The sequence below is a fragment of the Corvus moneduloides genome, chromosome 10 (genome assembly GCF_009650955.1).
Source record: "Corvus moneduloides isolate bCorMon1 chromosome 10, bCorMon1.pri, whole genome shotgun sequence".
Lineage (NCBI taxonomy): Eukaryota > Metazoa > Chordata > Aves > Passeriformes > Corvidae > Corvus > Corvus moneduloides.
In genome coordinates this window covers 22,138,548-22,160,767 of record NC_045485.1, presented here as the reverse complement: position 1 = coordinate 22,160,767, position 22,220 = coordinate 22,138,548, and the positions used below count along the sequence as shown (strand labels likewise).

Below are 22,220 nucleotides of genomic sequence, written 5' to 3'. Positions count from 1 at the left end.
GCCAGAATTCGTTTGAGATTCTCCTTCCACTTAACAGCCATGGCAGGAACAGGTCACATGTGAATTAGGTTAAGTACCAAGTTCCAGCTTTGCCTTCTGGTGATGTGGATCCATAGATATCTTCTTGACTTTCTTTTTAAAGTATTATTTACTTTAAAAATCATTGGGATTAAATACATCATCCTGCTCTAGTGCACACACTCATGCTCTTTCTAGCTGTGAGACACTACACAGATTCTCTCACTGTGATTTAAGATCCAATGTTAACAGACATTTCTGTCTACATCTCCTCCTTGACCACTTTCCTGAGATGTAATCCTTGGGCAATCTGATTTTCCCTGCATTTTATATTATATTGACATCAGCCTTTCTGTTGATCATGCTTGGTGTATAGTTTAATACATATCAGGTAGTTCAATGACAACTGAATTTACTGGGAGCCTTTTTAACCTGGTTTGGTTGTTTCATAAATCTGAATCTGGCACATTTCTTAAGCCTGTAATAATATCACTTCCTTGTAATGAACCTGAGCAGAGCAGTAAATAGAGATATATTGTTTTTTGTTGAACTGGGGACTTGCAAGGTTGGTTTACTGACTTCAATCTCTTGAGGATTTTCAGGAAATTTGAAAAGTTTGTAGATACATTTTTCTCTTTTATTACTTCATGTTCTTTAAGTCACTGTCATAATTATGGATAGGTCAATTAAATGAATGCAATTCCAATCAAGTTGCCTTAGCTTTACTCTTAGCACACAAAGACCATTGTTGGTAGCTGCCAAAAATGTTATTGTAATGGTATTTGCTCTAGGGTTTGACTAATGTTATTATTTGTCTAGTGAGTTATCACTAATTATTAAGTTGAGGTAATTAGAGTAGTTGTATCAATCTGTGATTTGAGAGGAGACTTCTCAGAGTTCATTTAATGCCAAGTCCTTGTCCTAGAAGAGGCAGCTTTACTTTTCACAAAGCCAAACTGTGACTTACCTCTTTACCATAATATTGTGTATTTGCCTTAATTTAAAAAAAATTAAAATAGGCATGTTTAAAGAATTGCCAGAGCAGTTTGAAGAAGGCCAACACCACAATAACTAATTCATAGTACCTGTAGTTTAATTTCTTCTTGCCATTTCAAGACACATGTACACTGTTTATCAGAAATATTTCTGTGAAATTTTAGGGCAGAATAATCCAATCAGTTGTAATTGCAAGATTGACTTCGTACATAATCCAAGCCAAATAATTGTGCCACCCAGCTCATAATTAATTTTAGAGCATGTACTGGGAATTCATTGTGTCTTCATTGTCATTGATGCTTCTGCAGTGCTTCTGAATGAATTTTTCTAGTATTTTGTATTTTAAATTAATACCTCCAGGTTATTAATCGTGGGTGTGTTCCATATAGATTGGCTGTGTGTGCCAGCCTGTGGGAATCCTCTGGTGTAGCTTTCACTGTTCTTTTTAAACTTACACAGACAGGAAGCACCACAGCTGGAAGTATGCTTGGTGTAGAACTTCATGGAGCAACACTTGAGCTAATGAGGGGTTTGTATTTATAGAAGTTGCTCTAAAGAGGCACTCAGAGCTTCAGAAATTAGTCTTAATTATTTCAGACTCTTGATTATTCAATGGACTATGTGCTTTTCTGATCTGAGGAAATTTCCAGCTGCTGGCTGCCAGCTCTGATTCAGGTAGTTGGCTGTTGTGGAAACTGTCAAGTTATCTGACCATAATAAAAATACATAATATATAATAATAAAAATAAAAATAGTTTCTGCTGCAGGGAACAGAGAGGTTTGAGGCAGTTTGTGCAAAAGGGGCCATCTGTGTATTTCAGTGTGTTTATGGTTAAGAAGTGGATTAGGGACGATGCAGTACAGACTTTCTTACCTTGCAGGAGTTCTTTTACATCACTCATGTCCTTCAGGAGCTGCCCTGAGTACAGAGTTAAATAACAGTTTCATTTTCTTCTCTGTCTCAATGAATTCTCTTTAGAAATACTTCATGGGAAGCAGAGCCTTTGGGTACTGAGGTTCCTAATGTAAATTCCATGCACACTGAATGTGACTAATAATACTTCTCAAAAAAAACCCCAGAAATTTATTCCAAAGCCTCTGAGAAACAGTGCAAAGGTGATTTTAAGAAGCTTATGATCTAAGTGGAATGACTTTCTAATATCAACGCTGGGCATGAGATACATATCCTTTATAGAACACATTTTTAGTTACAGCTTGAAAAATGTGATTCCATGCAGAGTCTAAAGAGCTCATCAATATAAAGGAATTCAAGTTAAGGATTCAAAAAAACCCACAAGAGTAATTGAGTTATATTGGTGGTTACTTACAGAGGTTTGTGTTGTGTTGACTAAGACTTTCTAGGAACAGAAGAAAATGGTTTCATTTTATAATTCAGTAGCCAGAATATAGGGAACCAACACTTAAGAGCAACATTTCCAAGCAGTGGTAGAAAAACACCACCTTTCATAGAGGGAACACACTTAAGCTACAGGTTAACTAGCAAAATTTGAAATACTTACTTACTTACAGTAGGAGACAGGGAAGTATTGAATAAATTTTTAAGCATGTATAATTAAACCAATTAATCTAAGGCAATACCTTATTCTGCTCAATAAGCTCTGATGGGAAAATTATTATTTAAACAACTTTGCATATGTTAAAAAAAAATCTAATTTTGTCATTAAATTATATAGGTTTATAGATATATGAAGTTTCATCAATACAGGTCTAATACTATCTAATTATATGTACAACAGCATTCTGTAAGGAAGATAAATGATAGCCTATAGCAAATTCATATTAATATATTAAATAATTTGGGTGATTGATTGTTTCAGGTTTCCTTTTTCTGTGTTTTCTCTTAGCCCATTAACACTTTCCAAGAGTCAGTGCCACTTTTTCAACTCTACTTATAAGTAGGATTGGATTTTTATGAGAAATGAATCAAGGGGCTGTGGTTTTTTTAAAGAAGTATTTTCCTTCATTTCTGTGTTTTCTATCAAATCAGTGCAAGCAGCAGTCCTTTATACATATATGTGTCTACTTAGTTAAATGTATTTATCATTTTCTCAGCAGCTGGCTTCACTCAGCACTGATGACTGTGGCTGTCAGGAAAATAATGGAATATCTTTCAAGTGCCCTCTCCATGCTTCATTCTGAGCTACATTTTCAGTTCATTTTTAGAGATAATCAGGACTCTGAATTGCTTAACCAGATTAAACCAAAATTGACGAAAATTTAATTTTAATTAAAATAGAGTTGTAGCAAAGCAATAGCTCGTGCTTTTTCATGTAGTAAATTTTTGCTTGTTTCACAGCATTAAATACCTTTTCCACATAATTATTGTATTGCTCTTTGTGCAAAAGCCACAAATGAAGTAAAAGCACAGTAGAAAAGATCAGCTCCACTTACAGGCTAAAATAGTGGTTTTGCCCTCTGGTCTGTTATTAGTTAAATATTAGACTTGTTTACTGCAGTTGAACTGCAGGCAGTAAAATTGGTAGCCTGACATTATGTAAAGGGGTATTTGAATTTTTGCCTTATAATGAGCAGTGGTGGACAACTCAACTGCTCAGCCAGTTCTGTCTCACTGAAGTGCCCTTATGCACCAGGTTTGAGAATGGAGTGTTGACTGAATAGGAAAATCATATTTGATCTTTGAGTGGCTGTAAATATTTGTTTCTGAGCAGAAAACAGATACTTGAGGGCAAATTACAACTTTCTTACAGCACTATTGACAGGAAATGGTTTATTATAAAACTGCAAATGCTAGTTTGCACTCTTGCATGAAATCCAGTACCTGTGACAATAAAGAATGGTGCTACATGGTGTAGAGGCAATCACAACATGAATCATCTGTCACTTCAGCAAAACAGTGCCAATTGAATTTACAAATGTGGCATCTACTTATTTCTACCAGTACTGAGAAGGAGACAAAATGAAATGGAAGTGATGATTACTTGTGACACATTCCTTTCATGAAAATAACTTCTTTAACTCATGTTGTTGCAACAGCTCATGTGTTCTTTTTATTTGTGTTTCTTTCAGTGAACCATATTTCTGTGTATTTCTTGGGCCTTTTACCTATCAATATGATAGAGTTCAAACATCTACTACCTACAGTAGAGCTGTGGTGCTGGCTCACCAGCTCTGTGTGTCTTTGAGTAACTTCAGGCAAAAAAAACCATGGAACTGTGACAGTGAATAGAATCAGAATATAGGCAACACTGAGGGCTGGATTAGCAAACATATTTTAACACAAATGCTGAATGAACTTTGCAGTAATGATTAAGTGATGTAGGAGGGTGATGCTGTGTCTTTCTCATTGGAAAAAAATCTTGGGTGAGGTTTGTGTCAATACAACAGCACATCAGAGCTTGTGAACTCTGCTGACAGGTGAGGTTGATGCCCAGACTGTGCTCTCCAGAAGCACATCAGTGGCAGCTGAGAGTTCTCCGTTTCATGCGACACAGGCTTGGTGTGGGGGTGTGTGCGAGCACACCCATGTGTTTGCAGGCCATAATAGTCTGTGTAGGTATCTGTGCCATCATTCTGCCTTAGTTCAGAGAGTCACAGGATCAGTTAGTTTGGAAAAGACCTCCAGGATCACGGAGTCCAACCTCTGACCATTCCCCACCTTGTCAACTAAACCATGGCACTAAATGCCACATCCAGTCTTTTCTTGGACACCTCCAGAGATGGTGACCCCACCACCTCGCTGGGCAGCCCCCTCCAGTGCCTGACCACCCTTTCAGTGAAGAAGTTCCTCCTGATGTCCAACTAATTATTGAATCAGAAGCCTGCATGAGGTGGTTTTACCATAATATCCAGACACATACATGAATTATGAGTCCTGAATACTTTTTCAGTTCATTTCTTTTTCTGTATATCTAAGTTCAGACATGTCAAGAGTCTTCTTGATAGATGTGGATGCTGTGGATCTTTGAAACCTTGAGGTCCCATTCTTCAGAGACAGATGTAGTCCTTGGAGATGTCAGAGGAGAATAAATTTTAATAGTAAGCTGTTGAAAGGGAGTATGTTTATTAGAACTGTCCACACTTAAGAAGTTGTCAAGATACCACCATAGCAAATACCTGTAATTTTGATGAATAAATGAAACAAGGAACATTGTGCTTGGTACTGACCTTTACCATAAACAGGTCCTCTCCTTGGCAGAGTTTTTGCACATAGTTTGATTTATGTATCTTCCATGGACCTGCATGTTTTTAAAGGAGAGCCAGGTCCTCTGCAGTTTCAGCTTGTGGAAACAATTTACTTGCTGCAAGCTCTTTGCTAGCACTTGCTGTATTTCAGTAGCACACCTCTTCTAACAGTTTAGATAAGGTGCAGTTGTTACAAAGAGCAAGATTTGCATAGGCATTTCTGTCCATGTATGTTTTATATTGTTCTAGGTATCATTTAAATTGCATTAAACTTCAGGGTAACTATTGATTTCTTCTCCTCCACTGCTCTTTTGGTATTCTGCTGACCTGTGTTCTACGTAAAAATAGGAAAAAAATAGGGGAATGGATTTCCTGCTTTGGCTGTGACCCGAGCGAGCTCTGCACATTTAGCACTGTGGGAAGGAACAAAGGATGGTTCAGTGCTGCCATGTCCTTCGAATTCTGTGGCAAGACCCGAGCTAGGAAGGGAATGTTCTCTGAGGAGCTGTAAAGAGTCTGCCCTTTTTATTCCTCTTAAAAGGAAAAGTGTCTTTAAATGAGTCAGGGTAACACATTTGTGTTAATTATAAGCAATGCTTTGAGCCTGCCTAAAGAATGGGAAAAATCTGTGGAACTTCCCTGGTTATATTTTGCTTCTGAAATGTGATATTTCTACAAAATAACGTGTAGAAGCAGAAAAATGTAGAACATGATACCCATTTTTCAATATTTTAGTTTTGGTCTGTAAAGTTTCTGTTGTTTTCCATGTTCATTTTTCATTGTTCTAGCACTATATTTTTCTTTTTTGTCTTTCCAAGTTTTTTATTCTGTTATGGCATTTGGTCTTTCGCAGGTCATTCTCTGTTTAAAAACCTGAGATTCCAAATTCCACTAGCAGTGGAGTTCCAAACCCACTGCCAGGGGGTGCATTATTTTAGATATGAATATAATCTGACAAAAAAAATATTTATTTCCCCCCCAGAAAAAGAAACTTGGGGACACTTTTTAAAATTAGTTTTAAGTAATAATTCAAATTACAATATTCTTATTTTCTGCTGAATTTTAGTAGCTATAATTGGCAATAATCTCCACTGTGTGTGTGTCAATGTTGTTCTATTTATTTAATTTGAAAAATAATCCTAAGTAGCATTTTTTAAAAGTATGTGTAGGAATATATGTTTATCACTGACTTGTCATTTAAAACATGGCCTGAAATGCAATATTCTGAAATGATGCTGCTGCTCTACCCTTCTTCAACAAGGAATTGGTTTTTTCAAGCATTGCCTTATTTTCTGTTTTCTTACAAATTTTCTTTGCTTCTGATCTTCCTAACTCGAATTGTCCTTGAATTTCAGGGAGTTTAACCTGAACATTAACCAGCTCCTCAACTCTGTTATTTGAAGAAAATGATTAATTTTTCATGCTCATCTCAGGTTGCACAAGCTCATTTGAGGATGCAAAGCTCCTTACAAGAAATGGTTCAGAAATCATTTAGGGGCCAAGGGCTCCTTTTAGAGTTTGGAATGAATATTCACAGAAAATATGCTGTTGTGCACAAAACAAAATCCAGTTCTCCTGGGTGTTTGTAATCGCCTTCCGAAGCTGAATCCAGCAGTAGCACGAGTCAGCATGAACATAATAAAACATTGCAAATACATGAGCAAGTTATTAAGTAAATTAAATACCAGTGTTCATATCTCTGAGGAGCACTGCAAATAGATTATGGTTTGTTTGTTCTGTAATCCAAGAAATAAACCAATATGTGTTACAAGGATTTCCATAGAGTCAGAATTTTAGGAATTTCTGAGCGTAGCTCTTTCTCCACTCTGTACTATCAACACGATTAATAGGGGTCTGAGAACACCTGAATCTTCATTTCAGAGAACTGTCATTTGAGATTGATTTACCAGGATATTTCTTTTTCTTCAGTAATTTTAATCAGATTATTACTGGTACATGACCCTATATATCTGCTTTATCTGATGTTGAGTGTGAAAGATTAATAAAGATGAACTGAGAACTTGGAACACTTCCATTGCAATCTGGCTTTTTAAAACCACTGATTCCTCTCTGTGTTTCTTTTGACTGGGTGAAAGCCCTTTAGCACAAGACAAAAGCTGATAGAGATTTAATTTTTTTTTTAAACTTCATGTATGCCTTTGATACATATAATCAGAATTTAATGTGAAAATTAGCATCTCTGCAGTTTCAATTGCATGCCCCACCAAAACAAAGCTAAATGGTATTAACATACTTTACATTGCTAGACATGCATTATTAGTAGATTTATCATCTTTTAAAAATGTTTTGACATTAATATCATGCAAGCAAAATTAACACTACAGCTTCTTTAAACTGCTAAAACAGCAGATACATATTAATTATTTACAATTTTCAGAGAGAATATTAGAGGCTGTCTTTTTTTTTTAAATGGTTTTCTTGAATTATCCCGTAATTCATTGAAAAAAATAGAGAAAAAGGATAATATAAAGATTTTTCAGTTATTTTTTTAAAATCTGTAAGAAGCTGTTGAATTGATGTGCATATCTAAGTGTCATTCTGTGCCTGGGAATGACTTTGTGTCCTAGAGGATATGGGTATTGTGGGATACTGGAATTGTGGCTTGGGAATACAAGGCTTTGGGTTGAATTGGAGGAATTCTTGCCATGCCTTCCACCTCCTTGTCCCAGCTTACCTCTTACTCTGCTCATTTATTTAAGAGCACTGATTTTTGAAGTGTGCTGATCTGCTTCATAATATGGCTCCTGAAACAATTGTGCTGGCACAATTAAACTCTGGTGATGCCAAACTGTGACTTCTAACGATTTCAAACAAATCTGGAAAAATGCATCAGAGATATTTATTATTTGAGAAAAGCATGTGGTACCACAGATAACATACACAGTTTTATTTCACGCCCTCCTCCAAATATGTACAGACAGCACGTGGTTGAGTCATTGCAATGTTCACTACATGCTATAAACAAAATAATTGTCATCCTAAACCTGTCATTTTCATTGTTTTCTTACAGAGTTTCTATTTGCATTCCATTCCTTGTAGAGCACTATAAGGCTTTTATTATTTTTAATAACAGTAAATCTCATTATTGTGAGTAAACAGGGATCTGTGCTTGTTCATAATCAGAACAAGGGTTGAATATGTTACCTGATGTGTGTTCTGGCAGCTGCAAACCTACTGCACATAAAGCAAGACCCTTCTTTTACTAAATGTAGTCTTGATCATCACTGAAGGGAAGGAAATCTGTATCAGTGTCTCATTTCCACGTTTGTTGCTTGTTCCATCTGTGGTCGCCATCACCAAGGTTTGTTTTATGAGGGAAGAAGCTCTAAGACCAACCCATTAACTCTTTAATATGCCAGAAGTTCCTTATTTCTTGAAGTGGTTAACAGAAAACATAATTCATGCAGGAGGTGCTGTGTGCTGTGTTTGCTGGTGGGACTTCATGGTCCTACTCCGTTGCAGGATACTCCTGCTTGGTGGCTGCCTGGATCAGGAGGGAGAGAATTGGGGTTTTTTTCAATGAAACTGATAACAAATTCCCTAATGTGCTTGGCACTTGAGTTAAAAATGTTCTGTAATGTATTAGTTTTAAAATCCACCTCTGCCAAGCTTAGTTCATCAGTTTGATTTGTGTTCCCTCCTGCACAGACACACACACACATACACATGAGCTTCCCTCCAGATTCCAGTTCAATATCCTATAGCTAATAGTCTGGGTAATATATTTTCTGGGAGCAACAAACAGGTACATTTCACACATAGGCTTGCAGGTATAGGATTCCTGAAGTAGTTTTCCCTAAGAGCAGGATTAAAAAGCAAAGTCCAAATATGTGTCTGATACTTAATAATTTGGATTGTGCAGTAGTTCTGAACATCAGAGCAATTGCTTCAAGTAGTTCTGCTGAACTCTATTGGATTAATACCTTTGCATATTTTAGGAAAATAGAAGATATCAAATTATAATCCAAATTAAGATTTGGATAATATGGTTGCAGCAGTTTGTGGTCAGCTTTTTACATGGCTGATGTTTCTGAGTGTTTCCAATCTTTTCAGCATTGATTAATTCCACACACCCCCCTTACAGTGGGTTGTAGCTATGATCTTATATTTAATGAAGGTAGAAGGTGCTAAGCAGATTTTCTGCTATCAAGAATGCCTCAAATAGAATCCAAAATGAAATACTAAAGTATTGAATATGCTAGTTTGAATTCAGTATGAATGGCAAAGAATAAATTGTGCAGAACCTTATATTTATGATTATTGAATTTTTAAAATAAGCTTATTTTTAAATCATCAAGAGAGATTTATTTTTCGTCTTGTAACCCATAAGACTTTGATTAACCCTTTTAAATATCCACCACCACTGTTAAAATGTTGGACATTGGGAGGTTTCTTTGTCATGTGGCCAAACCTGCTGTCTATCAGTGGAGAGTTTCTTTCAGTTCCGTAGTGAGACAGGCATTTGCTGACACAGGAAAACCTGAGAATTGTCTTGCCCGTTCTCTCCTGCTACATTCCATTGTTAGTAGAACATAAAAATATGATTTAGCTATTTGTAATATGTGGAAGAACTGCTCTTTCCTTTTTACAACTTACTGGTTACATAATTGTAGGATACTTAAAAAGGAAAAATTTTACTTCGTGTCAGTTGATGTGGAAATGTTATGTAATGCTGCTCTATTTTGGCCACCTCTATGTCATTGTATTTATTAGTCACTACAATGAGCTAAGTGGAAAGGGGGATTTAAAATGTTGAGGGTATTGTGCAAAGTTGTTTGGTTTTCTTTTTATTCTTGCCATTTTATTAAATCTTCTCAGAAAGGAGCAGGGAAATTAATGAGATGGTTTTGCATCAGTGTGTCAAAGCAGTTGCGCTTTTACACAATAAATGTGTTGCTTTTTATTCTATGTATCATAAAAAGAATCAAGACTGACAGTATTTTTAAAGTACATTAAGTAGGCATTAAGACAAGAGTGATTTGCACTGAGAGAGAGGGGAGTGATGTTTTTTTTCTCTTTCATGGTGGTTAAACACATTTCCTTGTGAGGGAGGGAAAAAGATGACAGCAAGTTCTGGAGGGTTTGGGGTTTTTTTCGTATTAACTATGGAATATTTAGGTTTATTTTTAAGGATGGCAGAAATCAGTTTAAAGAGACAGTCTTGAGTAATACACAGATTTGCATCCACTCCCTTGACAAAATGTTATGCAAACAGAATACAGTGAATATACTTTAAAAAGCAAATCAGTATTTCTATAGGATTCTGGTTTTCTCTGTGTATCAGTGGATGTATTATTATTATTTGGGGAGTTTATCACAGGTGGTATGGTATCTTCAGTTTTCTTTTAAACTTTTTGTTAACTCCTAACATCATAGGAATGTGAATTTTTTAAAAAGCTGTTTTTGAAGAATTTTTTTTAACTATCAGCAATGTTAAGACAAAATTGAAAAATGTTTTTTAGATCCTTTCTGAGAATTCTCAGTAGCTTGTTTCTCTTCTGGGGGATCCTCACCGCCTTTCAGTTCTGTATTTCCTGTAAATGTGCATAAACCTTTCACAGGCACAGACATCTTCCTCACCCATATCTCCAATCACTACATAGTTCTAAGCATCCCCTGCCCATTTGTGGCCATGCATCCTGAAATGCAAGCTGCCACGATGCTGTTGTGATTCATCATCTCATGCTCCATTGCCTGTAAAGCTGCTTTGAAAGGCCTTTCTTGTGGCTGTTGTTAAAATCCCTGGTTGCAGAATTTTAAACTTCTTTTTTTTTTTTTTTTTAATGGAAGAGAAGCAAATGTTTTTCTCTTCCTCCATATTTCTACCAGTGGCTAGTGAAGCAAAGCACTTCAAAGCTGACATATGTTCCACATTGTAGTTCCAGTGGGTAATTCATAGAGAACTGAATAAAGACATAGCAGGAAACTTCTTGTTACCAGTTCTACTCTGTAGGCACCTGCTCCAGGTTCTGCTCCTCTTGGGTAACTTTTTTCTGTGCCAGTTATTTTTTTGCTTATCCTAGCTGATATTTGACAGTCTGAAGTTTGGTCTTCTCCTTCCCATTAATAAAATCAATTCTTACTTCCATTTTAAACACCATGGAGTGTTCAGCACCATTTTTGTTAGAGGAAGAGGTCTCTCTTTAACTTAATATGCAGAAAAACGTTATTTGACTTTGGAAGTCCAAACTGAGCAGATGTGGAGTTCTTTCCCAGAATTTCCTGTTCATAACTATTTGCAGAACAGCATCAGTTTTTCTGGGTCAGTATTCTGACTGTATACACTTTCAGCAAGAAATAACAGCTAGAATGAGTTTCTTTGTTCAAAGAGAAAATTTAGGAAGGCAAAAAATATGTCAGTGACTTTGTGAGGTGTAGCAGGCGGGTGCATTTTATAACAGAGGCTAAGTGGGATGTGAAGGTTTAATTGAAGGCTGATTTTTTTGGGTTAGAATAGTTTGCCTTTAAAATGGACATGGGGACCGTATTGTAAGCAGCTGTAGCTGAAGATTTAATCAAGTAGCTGCTGCATAGCAAAATTACAATGATTACCAGTCATGGTGTGAGTTTAGTACCCAGAGCCACCAACCAGCTCATGAAGCCTCCCTGTCATAGGTGCTGCACAGCTCATTTCAGTTTGGTTAGATAAAGCCAGAAGAACCACAGATAAAATGATTTTTTCAGAGAAATATAAACAAATCATTGTGGCTGGCTGCAGGAGAACCAGTGGGAGCTAACAGCTGTTGAATATTACCAGCAAAGGTGGGGGGAAGCTGTGTACGAGTTCAAAGCACAAAAAACATAAATGTCTACGACATGTCAGTTTGTACATCTTTGAGTTTGTCATGCTTAATACAAGATCAAGTGCTGACAAAGGACAGTGCAGAGTATGCACTGGGAATGGATAAATGGAATGCACTGCACTAACTGTTCACTTCAGGCAACTGAGTGACAGAACTGTCTTACTTGACCAAACCCATGTTATTCTGTCTTTTATGCTCTAATTTATTCCTGTCACGTGCTGTGAAGTCCTGCTTGGAGTGTCTATTCTCAGCATAAAACTGTTTGTCAAATTTCTATTAAGCTTAAGGTGAAAAATTAATGAGCCATTCACTTCAGATATTTCAAAACTAATACTGCTGTATTATTAATGCAGCAGAAGGTCAAAGATGTGGGTACGTACAATTACGCCCCGTTGTTCAGTCAGACTACTTTTTTTGTCTTTATTTTTGGGGGAACATCATTAAAACAGTGTTTCAGGTCGTAGAAGAAATTATTTTGATGAATTCTGTCAGTAAACTTTTTAGACAGTTTTAGTTGTTAACTTTTTGGTTTATCTGATCCTGGCAGAAGGTGCCTTGAGTAAACAGATAATGATGACATACAGTGCTCTGTCCAGTCTCACTTTGAATTTGGAATTTAAACAAAAATGAAGAGGAAGTTGATTTATATAGCACAAAACTTCTAAGAGAAATATAAAATACTATTTGCATAATACCGAGGAAGCTGTGGGTGAAGCAATATTTTGGGGCTAGAGAAGTATGACCTTGTGACTAACTCTGATTTTTCAGTCTTCAGAAAAATCACTGAAATGATAATAAACTTGTACTTCAACCTAGAATCGAGTGGGGTATGGTGCACAAGTGTTACTATTAAGTTCAGAAATCTCAGAACGTGTTTCCAGTATGTAAGTAAGTAAGTAAGTAACGTAGTAAGTTAAGTGAAGGATCACTGTGAAGTGCTGGGTTAGACTGAGCAGTGTGGAAACTAGTGCTCAAGGTTTGAGCTTGGATTGAAAAAGAAAACATCAAACATCAAAAGTCACTGCAGAAGTAGAAATGCAGGCCTTGCTTTCCATGCAGAAACTTTCTAAAGATTGCATCTTTTTGTGCTCCTAAAATTAACTTAATAATTGATTACTGTATTTTCCTGCTCGCTTTACAGTAAGTTCTCCAGAGACTTTCTGAATTAATAGTGGTTCTAGGCCTGGCAGGGTTACGCTGTTAGACTTGCAGAGAAAAAGGAATTCTGCTTCTTGGAAGACTCTCATGCTATAAAACTAAATTTCATTACAAGCAAAATGTCAAATTTAAATTATCCTCGAAGCATTTGTTGTTCCCACAGATCCTGAAAGAGCTCTGTGCTCCCAAGGGTTTGGCACCCAGCAGAGAAAGTGCCAGCAAGAATTGCCAAGTTCTTTCGATACGCTGGCTTCTTTATGAAGCTGCACTGCACTGTTTCACTCTCACTACAGCACCAAGCCCATGAGTATTTAAAAACTGAATGATTAGGCTTTAACTAGAGCCCTAGAAATCTCCAGGTTTTTAAATGTGCACTGCAGAGATTGGTCTTGAGTGGTTCACTTTCGAAATCTGATCATGATGCATATTGCCTTCCTCAGCCTCCTTAACAAGTGGCAACTAATAAATGCCTGGCAGAGGGAAAGGAACTCTAACTTTTTCTTTTCATTTCTTTTTTTAAGCGTTTTTTAATATTAATTCCAATAGTGCTTTTTTTCTTTGTTAATAGTTTGTCAAGTTCAGTTACTACAGAATTTTATAGAAATCAGGCCTGGAAAAGATGTCAAGAGGTCATCTAATGTAGCACCTTCCCTCAGGGAGGGAATCAGCCGTATCTGCATCATTCCTGACAGATGTTTGCTTTCATTTTTCTCTAAAAAGATTTCAGTTGAAGAGATCTTATCACCTGCCTAGTCAAGTCTTCATGAGTTCCTCTATTAGAAAGTTTTTTTCTCAGATAAATCTGCCCAGATAACTTAAATCTGCCTTTCTATAGATTTTTTTTTTCTTTTTCTCCCGTACGTCAAACTCCATCTTTATTGTGAAATGATTAATTTTTAAATACTAAGGGTATATAAAGGAGGGGTTTCTCCTGTAAGCTGTTCTTGAAAGTGTATCTTTCACAGGTTATTCAGGTATGGATCTCAAGTAACTGGAGAAAGGAGAGATTTTCCTCATCTGAAACTTTTTGAGCTTCATTGCTCCTGTAGTACAGTCTGCAGATTGACAAACACTGGACAGAAAATAATGTCTCAATTTCACATCTCTGATGGACTTTTTAGGATTCTTTTTGATTGCAGAAACAGACTTCCAAAGCTTGACCAAAGCGATTTTGCCATCAGTTTACTGAAGTGGCAACTTTAAGAGATTTTGAACCCAGACAAAATTTGATGAAACAAAGCTTTTTAAAAATTATATTTTGAATGAGCTTTACCTTTCTACTTAAATATTTGTCTGATTCTCTTCAAACTGAGCACTGATAATCTTGCCACTGTGTGTTACAGTGGAACAACACCTTTTGTCTTTCCATAATTAAATGGTATAGCTTTGGTCGATTTTTGCATTATGATTAAGGGTATACTGTAAAAAGTTTCAGAAGTTCCTAGAACAAAAAGAAAAAGAAAAAAAGAGGATGTGTCTAGATTTTTTTTTTTAATGTGATTCAGTAGCAACAGTCCTGATAGTAGTTTTATAGAAGTTTATTTGAAACATGCTGCTGGTTGCTGATAGCTTTCTCCCTTTGTGCCTGCGCAGAATTTAAAGGATGATGTTGGGTAGTAAAGAACTCGATGTCGACAGGAAGTACAGTGTTTGTTTCACAGAGGTCTCAGGGAGAGGCCTTGTATTCTGAATCTTTAGTTGAAAGTTTGGACATGATTCAGCAGGGGCAGATACATTGGAAGGCTTTGAGGGTGTTGCAGGTTGTGTTAGAGCTGTGTCCTGCCCCAGGCTATCAACCTCTGCTCCTTTTCCATGGTGTGCTTTTCTTCTGCCAGAAGTGTTCTTGCTTTCCATAGGAAGAGACGGTCCCCATATTAGGGCAGCTGAAATAGCTGAGAAAAAGAGATGTTTTGTGCTGAAGTGCTTCAGAGCATTTCCATGTGCAAAATTAGGTGCTTTTTTTTGCCCGGTTCTGTCAGTTGGTCTCCCAAAATACCTCATTATCTCATCAGAAACCTTTCCATGGTCAAATGTTAGGCATGTGTATGGAAACTCACATTTTTTCAGTTAGAGGGAGATTTTAATATTTGCATGAAACTGCTAATATTGAGAGGTTTGAGTAATGTCTTCTTAACATCTTTAAGCTGTGAATTAGGTATTCTGATGCTTTCTGATCCATATCTTTCTCCACTTGATGTGTGTATTTAGTACCCTCCTATTCCAGACCTCCTCCAGCTGTTCAGTTTTTACTTGAATTTGAAAGTTACTGCTGATCAGTAATTCTGTTTTTCAGTGATTCCTTTAACTACACACCAATTTAATTTGTTGTGTTTAATTCACAATCAAATATCTGCTTGGACTCTTTAACAGTTTCTTCCTTGTGGAACTATTGCCCAAATACTGTAATATGTTCATGTAATTTTGTAGTACATGTTCTTGAAGAAGCTTTTTTTTTTCAGTATGGTAAGCACAAAACAACAGCTGCTTATCTAAATCACTTATTTGAAGCTATATGGTAAATGTTTGCATTTTTGTATTTGGTTTATGTAGGAGAGAAATCTAATTTTCATTTACTAAATTGCTTTTCTCTTTCTGTTATTTAAGATGGAAGCTACAGGCAAAATCGACTGAACCTCACAACACTTTTGGTACAACCAATTTCTGCAGTGCTTGCCAGAAAACTTGTTTCCCCACCTGAGGACACTGCCCAGAAAGACAGGTGTACTCCCCTCCAGCTGCCAGCTACAGGTAATGCTTTTCAAAGACACTTAACACCTGTGGAATGTTCCTCAAGGACTCCAAATCCACTTTCTGTAACTATACAACTAGGAGGTTTAGCTGATTTGAGGTATGTTTTGCTTAGATGCTTTTTAGAAGAGCCTGTGAACAGTCTAAAACTATGCTCCTAAAATCTGATAGATGGAAGATGTGGTTTAAAAAAAAAAAGATATATATATAAGGCATTGAGCACTAATTCTTAATATTGACTTGAAACCTTCTCTGTGTAGATACCATCACTAGGGAGGGTTTATTAGTGCTGCAGTATGGTTCGTTAGGCCTTGTTGGACTACTAATAATGTGATTTTTAACATTAAGGCATCAGTAACGCTATAATTCTGTGGCTCTTTTTTCTGTTTTTGGAATAACAACACTTAAATTCTAAACATGTCTCTATGTTCCTTAATTTGTTTATTCTGTAGAATAAACAATGTATTGTTATCTGAACCTTCAGGCAGCTTTTTCTCTAAGTTTCACCAGGAAAATGTACATCATGATAAGAGCAAAATACCTTGAATAGAGCCAGATGAATGCATTCATGGTATCTCCCTAGAAATAATGCCATTAGCAAAGTCACACAGATTATTGCTTGAAAAAACTTATTGCTGATGTGGGGGAGGGGGAAAATAAGACTACAGTCTTCCAGCAAAGTTGCTGCACAGTGTTTCATTGAAGGAACATCTTCCAGAGAGCATTCTGGATGAGGTGCATGTTTAAACAGTAATTCAGTTTTGTTTTGTACGTGTCCATCTTTGACCAGAAAAAAAATGTGTATTTTATCATAATGCCTGTTTAAATGAATTGATTCGAAACTGTGGTCTTGGAAGGGAGGAGGCAAATTAATTTTGCCACTGTATCCTGTGCTACACACAGTGATGATAACAGTAAAAACAAATTTTGAGGGCAGCCAATGTACTTTCATGTGCTGTATCCCTTGTTTATTGCTTTTGGAAGGTTATTGTGGAATAGGAGTACAATACAACAAGTCATGAAAAAGCTTGATTAATTTTATGACTTGTGTTAGCATACTAAAAAGGAAGGCAGAGGACCTCATGTTTCATGGCTTAAGCTGTTGTGGTTAGGCAGGACTAATGTTGTCCATGCATGGCTGACTAGATATGTTAAAAATGAACTGATTGTCTCCACAACCAGTAGAAAAGAAGAAAAGGTTATTTTGGAAGGAACAAGTGCTTAACCATTCCAGGTAGGATGCATGAAGCTTGTTAGTATTGAAGGAATTTTCAACAGCTGAAGTGCCTGGAGCAAAGCATGAATTTGGGCTGGAAAATGACACTCATTTTAGAAAGATAAAAGGCTGCACAGTGTCTGTTTCTCAAAAAGCTTTGTCTGGAGGCTGCAGGACAGAATCATCTAAAGGGCAGCTTATTCTGCTTTTTCTGTGACAGGTGTAGCATGTCTGTTTTATTTCCCTGAGAAGACAGGTATTCTGTGAGAGCAGAATTTTTGGAAAGAAAGAATATTCCTAGCCAGCAGTGTATTAAGAGCCAGTCCATGTCTGGTTGACTCTGGGTGAACACAACAGCTTGTGTCTGATTTCATGTAAGGTTCTGAACTACAGTAATCCATGTGGGATTTTTAAAAAACTCTCAATTTATTGAGAAAATAGGGACTATAAGAAGAAGCCTTGTATAATTCTGTAATGTACTATGATACATTTTTCCTTGAAGTAATGGTGAAGCTGTTGATGTTCTGGAGCACAGAGTGTGCTGTTGTTCAGTAGCAGCCCTAATGGAAGAGAGAAAAAACTGGTCTTTTGATAAGAAATTGTGTATAACTATTTAATAATAGTAATAGCTAAAGAGATAATGCTGAGGACAGCAATGCATTTGAGAAGAGTGAAGGTTGAATTTGCAGTCTTCCTGTTGATTTGAAGAAGCTTAAGAGAGAGATTTCACTTCTGACGTAGGACTCATCATTTATTTGTCAAAAGAGGTGAATGAGCAATTCAGATGATTGGTTGGCTTAAAATTTGTTAGGATAAAATGATCATCATTCTCTCATCAGTATGTTTCAAAAAGCTGAACAGCAGATTCATCAGTAATGATTAAACATTTATATATAGTTTTCTCACATTGCTGCTTTTTTCCCTTAGCCTTGCAGTTTTCAAGAGACAAAATGTGACACAGGGAATGGGGGGATGGAGGCAAACATCCCAGACAGATCGAGTGCTCAGGACCTACATAGCAAATAGTGGGAATTGAAGTTACCTGTTAGTTTTGTGTTAGGTGAAGTCAGTAATTAAATTTGCTTTTTGTTTGGTATGGTACATTATCGTTAAACCTCATTAATCTGAAATTCTCTGCTCCCATGAACTTTCTCCCAAAGATAGGCAATTAGAATTTCAGAGTGAAGTTCTATAGAGAAACTGTAAACTTTTGAAGCTTCCTTTTTTGTTATAAAATCTTACCAGGGTATTTGCTAGAACGTGGTGAAGGTTGTTGTAAAACTAAAGCACTCCTATAAACATAAATGAAGAAAGACCTGCTGTGTACAGTGAACTGTCTTTGTTGTTGTTAAGTTTACCACTATTTGGGAGATTGCAGTCATATACAAATTATCCTTTTCAGTTAAGCTCTTGGGTTTTTAATGTAAATCTATTTAATGGGAATTAATTTAAAAAGTGTTTATTGCCACTAATGACCATATACTTTGGTTTGAATGGAAATCCTGGAAGCTTGGTGTTGAAACAGATCAGTATGTGTTTAATTTTTCCCTTTGGCTTTAAGTGTCAGTTTTCCTACTCACCTGTTTCATGTCTAAGAAGAGAGCAGATGAGAAAGATCTAGGATTTCAGTAGTGATCAGTCTCCAGGTGTCTGTGGCTCATCCTACTCTTCCATTCTTCCCCTCATTTATGCTGCTGGTCACTCTTGGAGATAAGGACTAGATGACAGGTTGGTGTGACCCAGTATGCCTGAGCAATACAGCTCAATTGGTAGGAAGTGTAATGCAAGCATTCATGCAGTGATCTCACTTAAAAATCCCATTTCTTACCACTTCCTAATGCCTTTTCCTGTGCAATAGGGGTAAATTTTTTTTAATGCTTTAACTTCTAAAATTATAAAACCGAAGCATGAATGGTTTGAGTAACTTGAATGATATCAAACACTGTGTGAATAATAGAGCCAGGTATACAAAGACTCCCAGCATTCTGCTGCAGACAGTAAAATTACTCAGATCAAAATGCTTTTCTAGGTAGAATCTTTTGATCTTTTTTTGGTCTACAAAATACAGTCACTGATCAATACTGAATCATCACAGTGACTGCAGTGCAGAGCTGCATTGTAGGCTGCAAACAAATCTACCTCCTGTAACAAAACGGGTGAGTGGAACAGATAACCAGAACTGACTGTTACTGGAAAGGTTTGTAGCACAACATAATGAATTTTTATGAGACTTTGAACATCTATTTTATGTAGTTCCACATGTCAGATGTTCATTATACCGAGTTTATAGTCAACTCTGATCATGTGAAATTCGAATCATTAATTATACAAGGGGAATAATTGGAAGAGTCCGTTACTTTCCGTATTATACGATCCTCATCCAAGATAAATAAAGTTCTCTGCCAAGTTCTGCACTAGTGCAAATCAAGCCTGTCTTCTTTTCAGTCAGAGGAAGGGCATGGAGTGATAAAGAATATATATCTCCTCCTGTTAAACTACAGCCTTGTGATAATATTATATGTGTTTCTCCTTCGTAGTTTGCTACCTGTCAGAGAAAATAAAAGACTACCATATTTAATAAACTCTGGCTGTGCCATCTCACACTATGATATCAATATGCAAAACAGTACAATAATTTCTGGCTATTTGGACTCTGCTAAACATGAATCCAAGGAAACAAATAGAGAAAGATGCCAGCATACTGTGTGGCAGTGCACGTTACTGTACCTACCAAATCTAGAGTCATAACAGTAGGAAGATAACAAGGTTCTGCAGATGTCTCTTACTGGCATTTCAAAGAAGAACAAGTTAAATAGGGAACTGATCTAATTCAGACATCCTGTATAAGAAAACTTACAGACATTTATACCAGTACTCTTGGATTTTATTTTCACGATCACTTTAAATTCTGTTCGTTTTTTAAACAGAAGTTCATGAGAAGAATTAAGCATGAACAGTGTGAAGCATTTTTTATGTATCTTCTCTCTACTCCCACCTGAAGCCTCAAGAGCTTTTCTAGCAGAATTGTAAATGATTAAGATACATTTTCAGAATTGTGTTCTGCGCCAATATTTTCCTGTGTGATGCTTTGCTTTTGATTGCTATAAAGCAGGTAAAGAATGAAAGTAGTGTGAGGTTATCAAATTCAACTACACCATCTGAAGCATTTTCAATTCTCTTTGATGTTGACTGTGACACATTTATTCTGTATCACATTAGGCCATCCTAGTTTAGAGCCTCCTTAAAGGACTTTATTTTAGGCATTGCTTATTTGCAAACGCTCTTCATCTGAAGAGTTTTATTTCTGGATTCTTCATTGTAGGTCAGAAAAGATGATCAAATACCACAGAGGTTATTCATTAAGCTCTTGATAGTAGGATTAGGCTTGGAGTCTCAAGATCTGTGAATATTTGTTAGAAAAGGAGAATATGTTGTCAGTAGGCAGCATACTTGATTCATCAGATAGAAATCTATTAGGCGAAAAATATTAGGGATACCAGATTTAGATGGGGAATTGTTTATACACAAAAAAAAGTGAAGGTTTTTCATTACAGGGACATCTGTCTAGGTGTTCTGACATATTCCTGTACAAATAGTTTTATACACACTGTACATTGCATAGGTTCAGTATTGATTTTTGCATATGCAATTTGATAGTATCACAAAATATTTTTCTGAGATTATATGCATTATTAAGTATATGCATTTTCTATTTATTCACTTTTTTAAGTGTATCATGTTGCATGCAGTGTTTTTTGTATGTAAGTCCTGCTGTTATATAAATGCGTGTGATGATTATATTTCTTCACTTAAAGTTCTGTGTTTGAACTTAATTAAAAACTGACATAAAATACGTAGTAGATAAGGTTTTGCACTCAAATTGATATGATGATCTGTCAAGTGCAGTTCAGCTCAATTAGTGTCCCCTAAGTCACATGACCATGGATGTTTGACAATGTTTGAAATCTCTAGTTCAGTTGTGATTTCAGACTGATATATGTTTATTCAGGTGTTGATTTCAACAGGAGTCATCTGAAAAACTGTATTACTTGAAGTTATTCAATGTACCTTATTTCTGCAGTCTACTGAAATAACTTCTGGTTTTGTGATCCAGGAGCTATTCCATTGAAATCAGTTATACTTGATTTTTTCTATACTGGAGTTAAATGTGCATGTAGGGAAATCTTGGTCAATGAGTAGCAAAAAATCTTGTCAAATGAATTCAGTTTTCAAACCTGAGTCCCCAAAGATGCTTTTTAAAATCCAGTACTCAAATGCTCAGAAAATTGTCTGCTTATTGGTATTTAGCATGATCAGGCAAGAATTAACCAACATGTTTGAAAATGAGGTTAAAGCTTATACTCCTGTATGTATGAGCCTGGGATTACAAGCAAAAAAAAGAAGCAAGCATAACACATGTTCTTTTAACATAACTACTGCAAATAGAAGGTTTTTCTCATCTGAAGTACTAAAATTGTCAGTCAAATGAGAGGAAAAGTAGCCATGGATTTCTAAAAATAACGACATAAATGTGAGGGGAGAATGTAGTCATTTGGTATTAGACAATTTACAGATTCCAAGTCAGGGAAGAAATAAAAAAAGTAGCAGTAAATATGTTTGTGTTCTTCTATTCCAGAGCTTACATAAAGACAGTGTATCCTGAATAATGTTAAGGTAGAGTCTCCTCATAGTTTTCCAGAGAATACAGAAGGAAAAAAAAAAAAGGGTGTAAGTTGTCAAGATCCTTAAAATACAGTGTTAGGATGAGAGGTTTGTTGTCAGAACTGTTTAGAGAGGGGATTAAATTTCGCTTCTGCTGTATACTCCAAAGAGTAGTTTCAGCCTTTTCATCTGGTGTTCTAAGCCTTTAAGCCCAAGTCACTTTAAGCTGACTACTGTGTTACATGACTATTAACTCAAGTATCTGATTTTAGAATATGTGTATTGCCAGAAGTTAATTTTCTGTGTCTTTATTGTCAGCTGGAGACTGGATAGCTGATGTCGATTAAGGAAAAACAGTGAAGTCAGTTGTCTTCAAAAGGATTTATCTTCTTTTTGTCTGAGAAGGGGCCTGAAGGAACAAACATCTAAAGTGT

At 36.3% G+C, this 22,220-nt stretch overlaps 1 protein-coding gene across 9 annotated transcripts in view; it reads left to right on the top strand.

Moving 5' to 3' along the window:
* The window catches only part of NAALADL2 (N-acetylated alpha-linked acidic dipeptidase like 2), a 423,086-nt gene that overhangs the window by 296,619 nt on the left and 104,247 nt on the right, over positions 1 to 22,220 (top strand). For all 9 annotated transcript variants that reach the window (XM_032119479.1, XM_032119480.1, XM_032119477.1 and 6 more), the window contains one exon: positions 15,765 to 15,908. In XM_032119479.1, the coding sequence (XP_031975370.1) occupies positions 15,765 to 15,908 (144 nt within the window). The remainder of the gene's footprint in view (positions 1 to 15,764; positions 15,909 to 22,220) is intronic.